At 48.0% G+C, this 16,391-nt stretch overlaps 1 protein-coding gene across 4 annotated transcripts in view; it reads right to left on the minus strand.

The window, feature by feature from the left end:
- Positions 1-16,391, minus strand: part of LOC109853081 (ubiquitin carboxyl-terminal hydrolase 48-like) — a 46,194-nt gene that overhangs the window by 9,876 nt on the left and 19,927 nt on the right. For all 4 annotated transcript variants that reach the window (XM_020424824.1, XM_020424823.1, XM_020424825.1 and 1 more), the window contains exons 14-16: positions 12,169-12,296; positions 11,544-11,663; positions 8,929-9,054 (exon numbers count right to left, since the gene is read on the minus strand). In XM_020424824.1, coding sequence (XP_020280413.1) covers positions 8,929-9,054; positions 11,544-11,663; positions 12,169-12,296 — 374 coding nt within the window. The remainder of the gene's footprint in view (positions 1-8,928; positions 9,055-11,543; positions 11,664-12,168; positions 12,297-16,391) is intronic.

The following is a 16,391-nucleotide window of genomic DNA, read 5'->3' on the forward strand; positions in this document are numbered from 1 at the left end:
TCGCGGCACTTTAGGGCCACATCGTCCATAAAGAACGGACCATGCTTCCGCCGGGGACAAAGGCCGCCTTCATCTCGGGGGCACGGCGTTCGTTGCGCGTTCCCCGTCGCGACGACGATATAGACGAAATTGAGCAACGCGCGAGAGACCTCGAACGAAATGTCAAACACGCGCGTCGAGAGGAAAAAAAATCCTCGCATGTACGAGACGAATAAAATCTCAAAGTCCGCGTTTTATTTCGAAAAATTATTGCGAATGACATCATCAGGAGCAGTTGAAACGCGGAGACTTCCAGTCATAATTCTCGTAATTCATACAATTTCATTCGGATAACAAAAAAAACAAAAAAAAATTTATTAACGTGATCTGCAAAAAAAACTAATTTTTTACTCTCGTGCATTAACCTCTCAAAAGGTCTGAATTTTTTCACAAGATTACGGAAATGCGTGTATTTTCTATTTGTGCATCGATCGCGGTAACGGCAGGTTCGCTACACTACGACGGTGTGTCCCTCGTTTTCGTGGCGACGTAGAAGGGGAGGAGAAACTGGCAAATTGCAGAGCGTTAGAGATCGCGAGCGCGATTTAGTCCCGTGGCCACGAGAGAGCGGGAGACGAAAGGCGCGGCGACGGCGGAATCACCCCTCGAGGAAACGCTCGGATAGTCCAGGGTGGTCTTAGCGTGTCGCTTAGCACCCTATCTGCAGGGATCTTCTCTCGGGCCAACCCCTACGGAGCGTTCTCCTCGCTTCTCCCTTTCTCTCTTCGTTTCTCTCTCCCGCTTACGTCAGCCTCTCTTTTCCGTCGTCGTGTCGTGCCTAGACCTCATGGGGGGCTGCGTTTGTCGTGAGCATTACTCACTTTCTAGACGCCTACTACTTGCGAACCCCACCGAGAGAGAGTCGCCCGAGAGTCGTCCCCGAGGCTCAGTTGACTACATTAGGGAACAAATCTTCCTTCTCTCGGAGCACTCATCCGCGACTCGAAGAGCTCCCGACACACACGCTGTGGTGGGAACGGCTTGTCCGGTCGCATTGAGACCGGCCACTTTTCGCATCATCTGGCGGAACGTTTTTCGCGAGCGATTTGTCTGCTGATTCGATCACGCCACACTGCTCTCTTTCGAGTCTAAATCTAAAGTTATCTTTCCTTTCGGTCCGCGTTATTCGTCGTCGTATCATTTTCCCTCACGCGTCACCTCCGTGAAAACTCGCGGAAAAGAGTTGCGGCGGCGAAGATTTAACGAGACGTGTGTATGTGTGCGTGTGTGCGATTCCGGTTCTATTATCGGCACGCACCCACTTGTTTCGAAGTGGCAACCTGTAGAGGCTGGCTGCGTAATAACCGCGTGCGGCAATAAGGGAACGGCGAAAATTCAGGGTTAAGCGGCCAAACATAGAATCCCGTGGCTGCTCGGGAGAACACGTGTAACGCGTCCGTAAATAAATCTCTCCGCGAAACTTCCACGCTCTGAATGCGACGAAAGAAAGTTTTTCCACACGGGAGTTCGGGTAACTAGGTCTTGTTTCTCCATCATCTCGATCCGACCGGATTGGCATCGTGGGTGATTGCGATCTCGCGGTCTCTCTAACGAACGTTCGTTCGACTATTGTATTAACAAATGAAAAAAACCCAAGACTGAGCTTCAAACGGATTCAATATTGTTTTTTAATTAATTTTCTCTAAAAAGCATGTTTGCTCTCTTCTGTACGTTTTCATGTTTAATTAATAAAACGCACCGAGTTGGAGACGTGAGGAATTTGCGAGACGTCGAGAGCGAAATACTTTAAGGCCGACGTAATAAAGTGCGCTCTCTTTCTGCGGCAGCCCCCTCGCTTCAGGAGCCACCACATGTCCCTCCGCGAAAAGAGTAGCTCTTCCTCGCGTCATCTGCCAAGACGGGACGGGACGGAACGGGACGGGGCGAGACGAGAAGCCCGAGGGGAGTAGAGGGGAAGCGAGGGGGAGAAGAGCCGCCGCATCGGATGGCTGACGAAGAGAAGCAGAAGAGGCCACACCGAGCAAGCCGAAAGCCGTACCCGCCGACGCGCGACGGTGGGTTGGGCCTCTCGGCTTCTCGGCGCGCAGTTAGTATCAACAAACAGAAGCTTAGTTGTTACCGCTGCGAGAGAGCGAAAAGATTAAGTGGACAGTACGCGCGCACGACACGGAAATCGGTCTCCCGGCAAGGCTCTGACACTTCGCCGCTGACTTGTCGCGTTCGAAAACTCGGTTATATTTTATCGGAACGAGCGCGATCGAGTTGAATTTCCCTCCCCGGTTCTTTCTCTCCGTAAAACGTAAGAGGATTTTCCGTTTCGACGAGATGTACTCAACAATCTCGATTCGCAAAACGGCGGAAAAGGGCGCGCGTGATACACACACACACACTTTGCGAAATAAGAATGCAGCGCGAATGAACCCACCCTCTTTCTCGCTGCAAACCATAACTTATTCAGCGTTTAAGGGAGCCTCGTGTCGATATATATATATATGTATATGTATACGCGTCGTAGAAAAGAGAGATCGCGAAGAGGGAGATCGAGGGGAGGGACTCGTAAATCATGGCATTTTCAGATTTCCTTTTATCAGTGGCTCTCTAACGCGCGTACTGGCGCGTTCGCGGCCGCCACCGTTGACCCGGCGCGCCATAAATATCCCCATTAATATTAACTTAGGCTTGCCTAGGCGAGTGGCGAGAATCGCGGAGTGACCGAAACGGGCGCGCGGTCGCAAAAAATGTGCGGCCTGGGGGAGAGAACGGGGACGGATGAGAGAGAGAAAAAAAAATCTCGTATGCCAGGGACGAATCTCATATAGGACGCAGCTGGGAATTCGGCGAGCGATGGGTCCCGAAAAATTCATGGTGGAGAGCCCGAGAGTTCCAGGGAAGTCCCCGAGAATCCGTTGCACTCTCTCGTCTCCTCTCTCTCTCTCTCTCTCTTCGCCGAGAGATATGAATTGATTACCACGCGCGCGCTGGGAAGATTTCCAGCAGGCTTGGCTATCCGGCGCGGTCACGTTCCGACACACTTCGTCGCGGTTTAACTTGAAGATAATAACGACAGCGCGTTACTAAAACTTCTGCCGTCGTTCCATTTACTTTGCCTCGTCGAAAAACAAAAAAGAGTATATATAAAATTATATGCAATAATTAATAACAATGCGCGAACAGTGTTCGCGCGCGCGCGCAGTATCTAACGGTGGACGATAATGAAGAAGCCAATACCTTAAGGCTTCTTGCGCCGTTTCATTCTTCAACGTCTCTTAAGTCGCGCTTTCTTGCCGGTGTGTCACGGCATGTATCACCTGTCGTCGAATGACGCGCGATTCGCGCTATATCTCGCCTCTCTCTGTCTCTCTCGCCCGGGATTGTCGCAAGAAACAACAGCGCGCGATAGAACTTGCGATATGTAAACGCGATTATAGAGCGAGATGTGTGAAGTCTACGTTGATATTATATATATATATATATACATTATAATAACGCACATATACATATCCCGCGGTTTTTTTCCACGAATAACGTCACGTAATTCTTCTCTCGGGCGAAATCGCGTGTAGCGTGAAATAGCACCGGGCGCAAATGAAGCGCGATTCGCTATAATTATCGTAACTAATAGCCCCGCGCCGTTCAGTGCGCGATGTGTAACGACTAACCGTCATCGCTCGTTCTCCGTTAGGAGAGTATCTCTCTCCTCTCTCTCTCTCTCTCTCTCTCTCTCTCTCTCTCTCTCTCTCTCTCTCTCTCGCCGAGACGAGAGTGCACACATCGGCTCGGAATTCCGTCTCGAACATAGTCCGCCTCGATTATTTTCAACGCATTCAGGAGCGAAATCGATGACGATGACGATGCCTTTTAAGCCTGCATCGGCTTAATTGATTTATTTCTGAGAGAGGGTCCACCGCTCACCGGACGCCGCGCGGTCGCCCCATTGGCCGACGCGAAAAAGGGGGGCAGCAGCCGAGAGAAGAGAGTCCTTTCCAAGGACTCTTTCACAACTCGTCCGAGCCCTTTCTTCGATCTTATCTCTTCGGAGGCATCGATAATTAGGGGCGATAATTACGGTGTTCCGGCTACTGACCTCTAGCTACCGGTCTTTCGAAGAGAGAAAGAGGGGGCAGAGAAAAAAGTAGATGCCGACGATAATTGTCGCTAATGTAACGTTGTAATATCTCGGTGTCCTTGCCGATGTCATCGCGAGGATCGAGCGTCGTCCTGTCGTCGTCCTAATCGCGGCAGCTTCTTTCCAATCGTCGCTCGCTGCGATTACGTTCGAAAAAAATTCACGTTTATAAATCCGACGCCGATTCCCGAGATTTAATCCGAGAAAGATCGCGAGTCATATAAAGTTTTACAAGTCCAAGGTGAATAATTAAAAGCCCATTAGCTCCACTACTTGTACACGTTGTTATTAGCGCGCGGATATACGTGCTACACACGGAAAGGTCGAATGTCAATAGCGTGTTATTAAAAACTTTTAACGACGCTCGTTTCTCGCCTCTCTTCGATGACTTCGCAGCACGCGTGCGTTGTTTTTTTCTTCGTAGATACAAAAAAAAGAGTGTTTATGTTAATTTTACGTTCAGAAGAAGTGAGAAAAAAAAACGCGTTAAGACGGTCGTAAATACATAAATACTAATCGTATTAGTGGGACAAGGTTAATACTTTTCGCGCCGAGATTGATCGATGAAAGATTTACACGTGTCTCTTTCTCGACAAGCTCCGTTGCGACAGGAAGTTGAAGGTTTTCGGCCGGTTAGGCCCCGGTTAGGTTGTGATTTGATTTTAATGCCGAGTTCATCGGCGCGGATAATTGTCGCGCCATTACCTGCACGAGAGAACAACTCTGCCGTTTACTGTCGCTCATCGCGCGGCACGCGGGATTATCTCTGCCTCCCGTGTAAACGGAATCCTCGTTGTCGGCAGGATGTAGCGGACAGAAGGAAGGTGGAAAGAGAGAGAAAAAAAAGCGCGAGAATAACACACTCGTCTCGTTCGGTGGAATGAGCACCGGAAGAAATCGCGAGCAGAAGAAGCGTTCGGGAGAGAAAAATCGATTTTTGAAGTTCGCGAGAAAATTAATTGAAAACCGCGAGCAAAATCGTCGGGAGAAGCGCGAAGTGGGTCGAGAAGATAGAAAATCGCGAGATCTGCGAACTCCGCAATAGAGAGCCGGGCTCCGCGTGACTGTTCCGCGTAGATCCACGACGGATCGGCATATTTTGCGGGGCCGGTTCCGAGGCGGCGAGGCGCGCGGAGCTGGCGGCACGTACCTTTTTATCGGTGGCCGGTAGCGACCCTATCGGATGTTTCCAATTTTCTGTTGGCGCTCTCCTGAAGTGAGGGAGAGAGAGAGAGAGAGAGAGAAAGAGAGAGAGAAAGATCGAGAAAGAGGACTCGAAGTCTTCGTCATACGAGATTCTCTCTTGTACGAGAAAGCGGGATGAGCCGCGACCGGAGGATCGCAGAACAGAAACGGGAGAGAGGAAAGGAGAACGAAACGGGGCACGAGAAAGAAAGAGGAGCATAGAAAACGGGGAGGAAGAGAGGAACGGAGTCGGGCGGGTGGTGGCAGGGGGAGGAGAGGAGGGAAGGCAAGCGCGTCCAACGCGGACATTCGTCACACGACATCAAACGCGGGTTGCCGCCCGTTGGAGACTCGACCGACCGACTCTAAAGACCCCGGTCGATCAGCCATGAAGAGCAGTCCGAGGAGGAATTGCAAAAAAATGGGGAAAAATTAAGGGTGGATCAAAAACCGCCCAGTCGTCCGACATTGTGCGCAAACGCCAGTTGCTTCTCCTTGCCCGTCCTTGTCCTCGATTCACGTTCGATTATGACGTTAATTTCGAGAGAAGCGGTTTTCTTTGATTTCGCGACGGAAATAAAATTTCCGAATTCGATCGAAAGTTTGCGAAAACGCACGCCGCGCAAAATCAAAAGAGTACGAAATAGCCCAAATGTGACCAGGTTTGAAAGGAGAGCCATTTGCGAGGAAGAAAGATCGATTAATCATGACGTGTAACATGCTCATAAAAGCGCACAAACAAACCGGGAACGGTTTGGAAAGGGAACGGTAGGGAGCGAAAGTGACATAAAGGAAAAGAGAAAGACGATCGACCTCGCGCGCGCGACGTAATGTCGTTGATCTCCTTCGGTCGACCGGATCGCGGGCCGGAAAGAAAAAAATAGGATATATAGTGATATAATGTAGATATGTAGCAAAAGATATATTAACTTTGTACTTTGGCGACCTTGAATTATTGCACGGACGATGACGGAGCGGTAGCTGATATCGCTCGCGAGACACTCGATCACCGGATCTACGTCGCAAGTCATCATCCCGATCATTGTGCGTGCCACGATACTCCGGGGACCGGTAGCAAAATCAAGGACTAACCTTGCCTGAAACGCTTTAAGGCCCATTTATACATGACCGTTTTCTGTGCCGACGCCCGAGCGTTCCGGACGTTGAATTCGTATAACGAAACTGACGTGTGTGTTCGAGAAAATTAGACAGTATTAGTTAAGAGTCTGGCACCCGCAATTTTCTAAACGAAAAGATTGACTACAATAGCAATTTGATGAAGAGAATGTAGAAAAAAAAAAGAAAATTAGAGCGTTCGCATCCAGTTTTGCAAAATCTCTATTATCTTGCACCAATAACCGATACTGCGATTCCGTTCCGCAGATCTCCCGAGAGAGATCGGGAGGGGAAAAAAAATATCGGAAGCGCTAGGAATCGACAGCCGCGAGGCACGAACGGGCACGTCACGACGCGGAGACGCGATAATGTATATAAATTGATACGTTTAAAAACACGGTAACAAATTTTTTTGTCGCTCGGAATACGGCACGAATACACGGAACGGCTGCGTGTAAACACACAGGCCGTTTTTAATCCACGTCGCGGATAGAGAAACACACACATCGCGACGAGTTCCGAACGATATCGCGAGTTCGAAAAAAAACGAGCCGCAAATATTTCACTCTATTTTCGCTCTACTTTTCGCGCGATTCTCCGGAAAAATTTCTCGAGAGTATAAATAAAAAAATAAAAAAAAATAAATAAATTTACATTCTTGAGATATTTCAAACTTCACGAGTTCGAAACGTAGCAATCTTCCAAGTGATTGCTTTTTGCGAGCGATACCGATTTAACTGGGCGATCGGTTTATTTTACGCGATTATATATTACACGCTTTTGAGTTTCGCATTAAGTTTCGTCGTCCGGCGAACGAGCGGATTTTACGACGGAAGATTTCGCGAAACAATCTCGTTCCGGAGAAGAGAGAGAGGCTTCTTGCACATTGGGAGTCTCGGGGTCCATAGTTGTTCGCATAACCGCAAATAATTACTCGCCCGTTATGTACTTTTCAGTCGCGTTATGGTTACGATAGTTAAAAGCAACTAGACGTGCCTGAAAAGGATTTATCACCGACGTTAATATTTCCGAGATGCTCGCCGCGAGCAGCTTCTTCCTCGATCGTCTCGCGATCTCGCGTATATAAAATTCCGGACCGAGGCGTTCTGTGTGCAGCTGCACGCGCGAGATCGACGTTAAATAATTAAGTGTTACATCGTTTAAACGAGTAGCGTCCGCATCAGTTTCGCGGTGCTATTGCGTGATCGACGATGACGAGTCGCGTTTGTTCGACGGAAAAATCCGTCGACGGCGATCAACGCGTATATATACGAATGAGATGCAGGAAGAAATTTTTCTAGAAACCGCAAAACTCACCGGAGCGTTTCAATCGGTGGAAACGTTGCCAGGTGGACTAAACTGGATTCTCTCTCTTTCTCCGCGAGAGGCAAGATAGCAATTAGAATTCGCAGCTAGTGCAACCGCAAGCAATGAACCAGTCCGGAGCGCGCGAGGCCGCGTCTCTTTCTCTTCCTCTCTCTCTCTCTCTTTCTCTTTCTCTTTTTCTCTCTCCGTTTCCTTTCTCTCTTTGTTCTTCCCGAACGAATAGGACAGGCACGACTCGGGTTAACGGTTTTGAGACTGTCTCTGGCGCGGACTGGCTTAGCTTCGCGCCGGTCGCTTTCATAAAATCAGTCGACTGTGAACCGAGAGAGGTATGTGTTGGAATCCTGAAATTATTCCGCCGAACGAGAGAGAGAGCACCGGACAGAATTTTTCTCCACGACGCCCCGTACAGACGGCCCCGGCAAAAACTCCTCGCAAGAGGGTTGGACGACGTTCTCCGCACGAGAAGTGTAAAAATAAAACGCGAATAAAAGTATGGATGTGCGGTATCATCACTTCTCGCATTAAGCTCGAATGCTCCGCATTGATTGGCACTAAAACGATAGATAATTACAACTGGTTCGAGATTATAAAAAATAAATCAATTGTTGTTTGCAACTTTTGCAAATTTTTTTTTTTTATATTCAATTATTTGAATATAATTGATCGCGCGCTCGCAACAATCGTCTGCCGCGAATTTTATCAGAGGAAATTAGCAGCGAGCAAATTTGCACCGAGATATAAACCTTTCGTCTCGAGGAAATCTCAATTCTACTCCCGGCTGGGAGGAGAGGGTACAATTAAGACGTGTAATCTCGAATAAGACATTTTCGGGCTAATCCCGGGTGTGAAAACGCCGGTATCTTGGCGCTGTTATCCGAAGGGGGAAGGGGGAACCCATTGCCGGGTCCGGTTACTTATCCATTGTCTCGAACTTAAGGGAAACAGAGGCTAGATCTTAAATCTAAATTGCATCTGTTTGTCACTGTCCGCTGCTCGGGCGGAACAAACGTGAAAACATTGTCGTAATGACGATTAGAATAAACGACGTCGGAAAAAAAAAAAAAAATAGATATCGACGGAATTTCAAGTGTTTTTTCAAGATTCTCACGTTTGTACGTGTATTTTTTCTCAGATACGCAGATATCTCAGATAACAAACTCGTCATTACTCACCTTTAACGTCAGAAGTGCCCCGGGAAATACTCCGAGCGACGCCAGGCTTTGACTGTGATCGGTGAGCTCGTGTTCCCCTAGCATCAGGTGTTGGTCGTACGGTCCGGCGCCGCAGATCTGCATCGTCTGAAAGAATTTTGACGGCATGTCTGTGTGCTTATCTTCCGTCCAATGAGATTTCGAAGGAAAACGATAACGTCTTGTCGCATTCCCGAGAAAAACGAAATATGGAAAAGAAGATGACTGGCTGTTTGAGATTCCGAAAGCAAGTACGCGCGCGCGCGAGAGAGAGAGAGAGAGAGAGAGACGAGCGTACCCCGGGTAATTACTTAATTTGTGGAAGCCGCGTAATGTTGTGCGGAGGGATAGCTTTTGCGCGGCTGCCTCTCTTGCGTAGCTCGGTTTCTGTTTTACGATCGTCGAACCGGACCGGGAGAGAGCCGCGAATCCAGGAAGAACGGGAGGAAAGGCATCGCGAGGGGCGCCAGAGAGCGCGGCACAAATAAACGACGAACATAAAACGATTATTGCGAATATACATACGAGCGTAATTGCGCACGTCTCGTTTCGAAACACGCTGCGAGCAATGCGCGACAAAAATATTTTGTCAAATTATTACGTTTGTTTGTAGCTGAAAATAATGTTACGAGTCGCAACTGATGGCGAGACTTCTCGAGTGAATGAAGTTGTTCGCATCTTTGTTTCGCGATTGCGATAGTTCGAGTCACATTCGAACAATTCTCGCACACCGCGAATGTTTGCAGAAGTTCATACGAGCGGCAGCAAACGACGAACGGGAAAAGAGCAAGAAGAAGAAGAAGAAGAAGAAGAAGGTGGTCAGGGTCAAAGAACCTCGAGGCTTCCTCGTTAAAGGAAGGCGCCCAACGAGCGCGATAAATAGAGGTGGGTTTAACAAGGTTGCGAAGCGGCGGCAGGAGGCCAAATTGCCTCCGGGGGTTGAGAAACTTTTGATCTTTACGAATTCTGACAGCCGCCTGCAACACACCTCGTCACGTTGCGACACACCCGATCGTCGCATCCTGATGACACAATTTTTTTCTATTCTTTCTTTTTTTTTTTTTATCAAACCTCCACTTCAATGAGTTCTACGATTTACTTTCCAATTTATCTGTGAAAAATCCGGCGCGCTCGTTCGTTGGCGCGTTTTTGCCGGCCGTAATTTCCCCGTGAACGAGCTATCCGCGTGGACGGTCGTTTTTTCGCCGATTGCCCATTGCGTCCGCGCTACGAGAGAGTAAGAACGATCGAGCGGTATATATATATATATATATATATATATATACACGCGAGGGAGGGAGGAAAAAAATGGGGGACCGGTGACACGGAATGTGCTAGAAAGTAATATTTACCAGGCGTTGTGAGCGAGCGCGCTGAGTTACACACCGCGCGCGATTACGTAAAATTGGCGCGCCGCGGCGAAGATCAGCCATTGTCCCGATTCGCGCTCGCTTATGCCCCGCTATAAGCTCGCGACATAACTGCATTCGACCATGAAATTCAAACATTTTTACCGGCCGATCTTTTTGCGCGACGGCAAAAAGCGACGAGCGCGCACTCGGCGTGACTCGGCCCGCATTTTTCGTCAAACGCGCGCGCGAGAGAGATCCAATCCATGAACGCAGCTCAGTGACACCCTTGAATCGTGACGCGAGATTTTTCCGCGGAACGGAAATACGCCTCTCTCGGCGAGAATTGCGCGTTGTTAAGTTTATATATTTCAATTCAATAAAACCCAAGCCGATATTTCCGCGCGATCATCAAATAGAAATCAGAACGGAAAACATTAGAACCTTGAGAAAAAAACAAGTGAACACAGAGTGAATGAGAAGAGACGGGAGTCTATTTCCATTGACGCCGACAAGCTTCACCCGCGGGTATTAAAAAGGGACATGGACAAAGATCCGGATCCGAAGGAGAGAGAGAGAGAAAAAGAGAGCTCGGTATGAACGAACGGAGAAAGAGGAGACACGCGCGAGAGAGAAAAATCCGAAGAGAGACGGAGACGGGAGAAAGAGTCAAATGGAAGGTTGAGTGGAGCGAGTGAAGTGGAGTGGAGAAGTTGGAGACCTGTTATTAGCGCGAGGTTTATGCTCTTTCGAGTTTTTGCTAGTGGCCCTGGTCGAGGAAGGAGTGAGAGAGAGAGAAAGAGAGAGATAGAGAGATAGAGAGACGGAAGAGAAGCCAAAGGGAGAAGGATGGGGTTACGGCCTCGCAATATAAATACGCTTAATAGTTTAAGCACACCGCCGGAGCCCGAGCATATGCTAACCAGCCATAACTACGCTTTACTACTCTTTCGAGTCCACCCGAGAGAAACGAACGGCCGAACCGAGAGGAGAAGATACCCGGAGCCGAAGGGATAAGCCGGCAGCTCCGGGCGCAGCTCCTTTCCCATTTCAGTCGCAATAATAAGAGCACGTCGTAAAATATTGCACTTGCAACGCAAATTGATTGATTATACACCGCCTGGTTTCGGTGAAAAAACGAGCGCAAACACAAAATTAAGCTATCGAAAGATTTTTTTTCCGATTCTCTCGAAGTCTTTTCTTCGATTATTTTTTTTAAACGCGGGTTTAACGGAGAGAAACGCTTACCATTACTTTGAGCTCCTTCAAGGTGATCTCGGACGACACTTTGAGCTTGTGCGATCCTTTTAATTTTCTCCTAGTTCGCGACGGCCGTTCCTCCTCGATCCTCGGTTTCTTTGCTGCTACCTGCAACAAAAATTTATATCAAAAAATTTTTTTATCTATCAAATAAATATCACATATATGTAAAGTCGTGAGTTTTTCACGCGTGAAAAATATATTAAAAGAGAGTAGAATTTAGATAAGCGCGATTGCACCAAATTACTTCTAAATCGGCATAAATTAAAAGCGAGCCACGTTTTAAAAGGAAGTAGATGTATGTCTTTAAAGTCACTTCGGGAGCGGGAACGTAATAATACTCATTAAATTGTAAAACGCGTGAGATGGCATCAATTCGCCGCGTTATCAGATAGAGTTGATCTGGAAAGACGACCGTTTCCAAGACGCTCGATGACTCGGCACGTCGGCCCATTAATAAAATTTCGTCTGAACGAGCCAATATAACTCAAGCGCACACACAACGCGTAAATTTTTCGAAACAGAAAAAATATTTTTTCACGAAAAATACGCAATTAATTTTTTTATTGCTTCGATTTATTAAACAAACACGTGTGATTGAAAACATATTTACCTCATCGTTTTTTATCTTAGACTCCTCGTTCTCGTCGATACACTTAATGTAGATTGTCGCTCTATCGTACTTCAAACTTTCCAGACGTTCCTGTTCGACCCTCGCTAACATGCACGCCGCACACGGAGCTGGAACAATACAAAACACTCTACCGTAACGCTCGATGTCCTTGATGTTGCATTTTTTTTTTTTTTTTTTTAAATAACAATTTTATTCGGAACGCATCGCGTAACGAACTTTTTTCAGAAAATTCCTCTGGAAATTTTAATCACCGCGCAATATCTTTTGCAAAACAAAAACATTTTTGCGAAATAGCAATTTATCAAGAAAACGTTGGCGCGCGATCTTTGTAACAATGCGGAAACTTGACGCGGATCGGCAGAAGGAGGGGAGACGCCACTATTAACACCCTCGGGGGTCAGATTTCGTCGAGCCCTTGTCGAGAGTGGACCGGGACGGCAGTTAGAAAGTCGAGTTCGAGAGGGTGTGAAGAGAGGATGAAGGGGGGGGAAGGCGAGAGTGGGTGGTGCGGCGATGTCGGTGGTAGCTCTTATCCCATGTATAATAGATTGCTTACGGCCGGTGAGATTAATACAGTAATTAATAATATACGGTGACCAGGGCCGGTGTAAGAAGCGGCCATTGTTGCTGGCCGGACAGCACAAAAAGCGCCTCGGTCGGTCCCGGAGCCGAAGCTCGTATGCGAGCGACTCCCGGAGAGTGTTACGTCATGTTCAGACAGTTTTCCCGCGGGCGGGGAAACGCGAGAGGCGATCGCGAGACTCCGCTCGAATTCGCTAATTACCGACTCGTAGGAACCCCAATAGGAGGATGTAAGAAACCGCGTGCCCGCTAACGAGTTGAAGAGATTAGCGCGAAGATATTACCACTCTCGCTCGCGATTGTATTTTTTTTCTCGCGATAGTTTTTCCCGCGAACGAGAAGAATAAAAATAATCTCGGGAAGAAACAAGATGGGGAGGAATCGACGAACAACGCTCGCGAACTAAATTTCTCGTGACCGGTATTTAACGAAGAACAGGTACGGAAGGAGATCCGCACGCCAAATGAATTCGAAGGTCCTCCCTTCGAATTCCTAATTACTCGCCGCGCGACCGGGGAAGGGATGTCCGTGCGAGCGATAGAATCTCGTTTGCTATCGAGTTTAATCGGAAATACGAGAAGCTTAAGCTAATGAGAGATTCGTGGGGTCGCGAATGCAAATCTCTCGTCTCCGACGTACTACAAACAGTCGGAAATATGCCGGTCGCATTTTTTTGTGATCGAATAAAATCGTCAATCATATTCCGTTTCGTGTTTATTATTATATTGTTGTTGTGCGGAATCGAAGACGAACAGAGCGAGCGAATCGACTTCGTCGGCAAACAAAATCGCGACAGAAGTCGGACGATTTTTTTTTTTTTTCGCGCGAGACTAAAGGGCGATGCGAGAGTTTTCGTGTATTTCCCTAAAGTGCCATCGAAGGGCAATCAAACGATAAAACGAAAACCGAGCGTCGAGAAACTTGAGCGACGGGAGAAGTTTTGGAGACGTGAGGAGAGAGCGAGTCGGAATCTCTCTCTTTCGGATTTTATTTAGACCGTTTAAACGATCCGATCTCCTGGGATCGCGACGCGAAACTTTCGACGCTATTATCATTCTCCCCGAAATTGACTTTGTTCTCGCGATCGTCGAAAACCGCCGCGAGCGGAACGCTAATCAATTAGACACGGTTAATTGAGACGTCCGGGAAGGAGACTTTCTTCCGCGTCTGACGAGCCGAGCGAAGTGTCCCGCTCCGCGTTAATCACACTTTGACCGATTGACAATCATCGATCAGGGAGAAGTAATTACACGCCGATTGCGGATCACGTCTCGAATCGGCGGTATGATGTCACCTTGAGCGAGTAGTCCGACGGTAATGGAAGGAAGAGAGTCGTAAAGGAATAACATTTGGTTAATTCGAAACGAGACGTCGATATATCACGAGTATCGCATTGTCCCGCGAGAGGACTTTTTTTCGTTCGAGTTCTCTCGAGAGGGGAGGATTCTCTAATCGCTTTGCCTGAAAACATCTGAAACAAAGCGAAAACGAAGTTACTCGCGTCGATCCCCGGAATCTCCCGGAGACTGAGCAAAAGGCTCTTCGATCAATATCGAAAGCGCGTTAAGCGAGAAAGACACCAGGGTTGTTCGCTATTATATTAAAAAGGCGGAACGAACCTTTCATTCATAACTCCCCGAGTTCACCCCGTGAATGAAAGATTGATGTTCCCCGCCGAGCAACTCGCCCTTCTCCCAAATATGTTTCGAATTCTTCGGAGTTTCCGGGAGAGAAAAATAACCGTTTCGACCTTCCCCGAGTAAATAATGACTTTTTATTTCGCGACAACTGCATTAAACCGATTAAATCCGAAGATAAATAACGTTACGGCTTGTAACGGCACACACGTCTGTTTAATCGCGCTGCTTTTAATCAATTTGCAACCGAAGCACGGTAATTGGCAACTGATGGAATTAACGTGTCTCTCAAACGCGACTCGAGATAAACGCCTCTTCCGGTATGCGACGTCGCAGAAAGATCGGCGCGGTAATAATGATTTCGCTAACGAACGTCTTCGAGAGAGCCACAACAAAGTCGAAAACTAATCCTCTTACGAGGATGCCGTTTCTCCGGCAATCCGCAAAACGCGATCGTCACTCCGGAAATCGGCGGGTGTCTCGCGACAACATTCGAGTGCCTCGCGATCTCATCGAGTTCGTTAATTAAACGACGCAACCCATTTTGCAATTGTCGAATTCGCGCAACAAAATATCTGCCGCGTTGCAAACTCCGCGTTTTATTCAAAGCAAAGACTTCCGTTTCTTATTTGTGCCAAAAAAAAAAAAAAAAAAAAAAAAAAAACAGTTTCTTCGGTTGAAAAATAAATAATTTCGCGATGTTAAGTTGGAATCGTTGAAAGAAGAAGAGAACAAAACTGGGTTTTAAACCAAGCGATATAGACGATTAGACACCTCGAGATAATCGAGGGTCTCCTTCTGACGGGATCAGAAGATGCGTCCCGGTGTCGTTGGCAAAGAGGGATCCGAGCGAGCTTTATCCTTGTTTTATCTTGTTTTCCACCCAATCCCCCGCGATTCTCCCCGTTCCTCGCCGCTACTCGCACACTAGCGGAGAGAACGAGCATCGGTCATCTAGGCGCTCCATTTAATCCTGGTGGAAAAGGACCCCCCGTAGCTTCACGGACAAGTGGGGGATCTTCTTCGGGATAACGCGAGAGAAGCAGCAAGGGAGACTCCGGACAGGATGCGCTAATTCGTCCCTGCGAAATTTGTCCCGCCCGACGACGTTGTGCTCGTTTCCTGCGCGATTACGCGAGAACGTTTGTTTTTTCCGTTCGCCGCACGCTAATGTCTGTCTTTCTCTCTCTTGCTTGAGCCTCCTCTTTCATTTTCTTTATCTCCCTTGTATTGGCCGCGTTGCGAAAAAACATACGCGCTATCGTCGCGGTTGACCAGAAACGAATTTCCGGTCCTCGTTCGGTATCAATTTTTCCCCTCAAAACAATCGAAACGTTGGGGGCGAGCGGACTTAATTGAGACGACAATAAAAGGAAAGAGAGAAATAAACTCTAAAGTAAACGGCAGGATCGACCCTTTTTTTTTTTTTTCATCACCGATGTTTCGAGAGTTTTTGAGCGAAGAAGTTGAAAGAGGGCGGGAAAGTTGGTATCCATTACGTCGCGTTTACGAAGTTCGACCGCACGACAGCGCGGCTCATAAGGGCATGTTCATTGGTCAGCGGATGTATATATTAAGACGTGTCCGGCGCACTTGTCGCAGGGTGGGGACAGAGGGCTAACAAATGTCTCTCCTGAATCGTTTGACCCCTGGTAAGTTCAACCCCCTCAGGAAACTAAATCTCGAGTCCAGGTCCGTCCCTTCCCTTCCTCCCCCGGGCCGCTGTAGCCGCACGTTTATGGAAGGACGGTCGAGCGCGCTGCAACGTATAGGCGACCGCATTCTCAGGGAGAGAACTAATCAGCAAATTCGTGTTCTAAATCTAAATCGCCGTCCGAATATTAATTCGAGGTTTCCTCTCCTCTCGCTCTCCTGTGTCCCGCGCCGTCTGTCTGTCTCTCGCGCCCACGAGAGGTGGTTTTCTTGGTCTCGCTCGCTCATCGGTTTTGCGATACAGCCAGTGCCGTACCACGCCTGATTTGT

Source organism: Pseudomyrmex gracilis, unplaced genomic scaffold, assembly GCF_002006095.1.
Source record: "Pseudomyrmex gracilis isolate BER0280 unplaced genomic scaffold, ASM200609v1 scaffold_43, whole genome shotgun sequence".
NCBI classification, from domain to species: Eukaryota; Metazoa; Arthropoda; class Insecta; order Hymenoptera; family Formicidae; genus Pseudomyrmex; species Pseudomyrmex gracilis.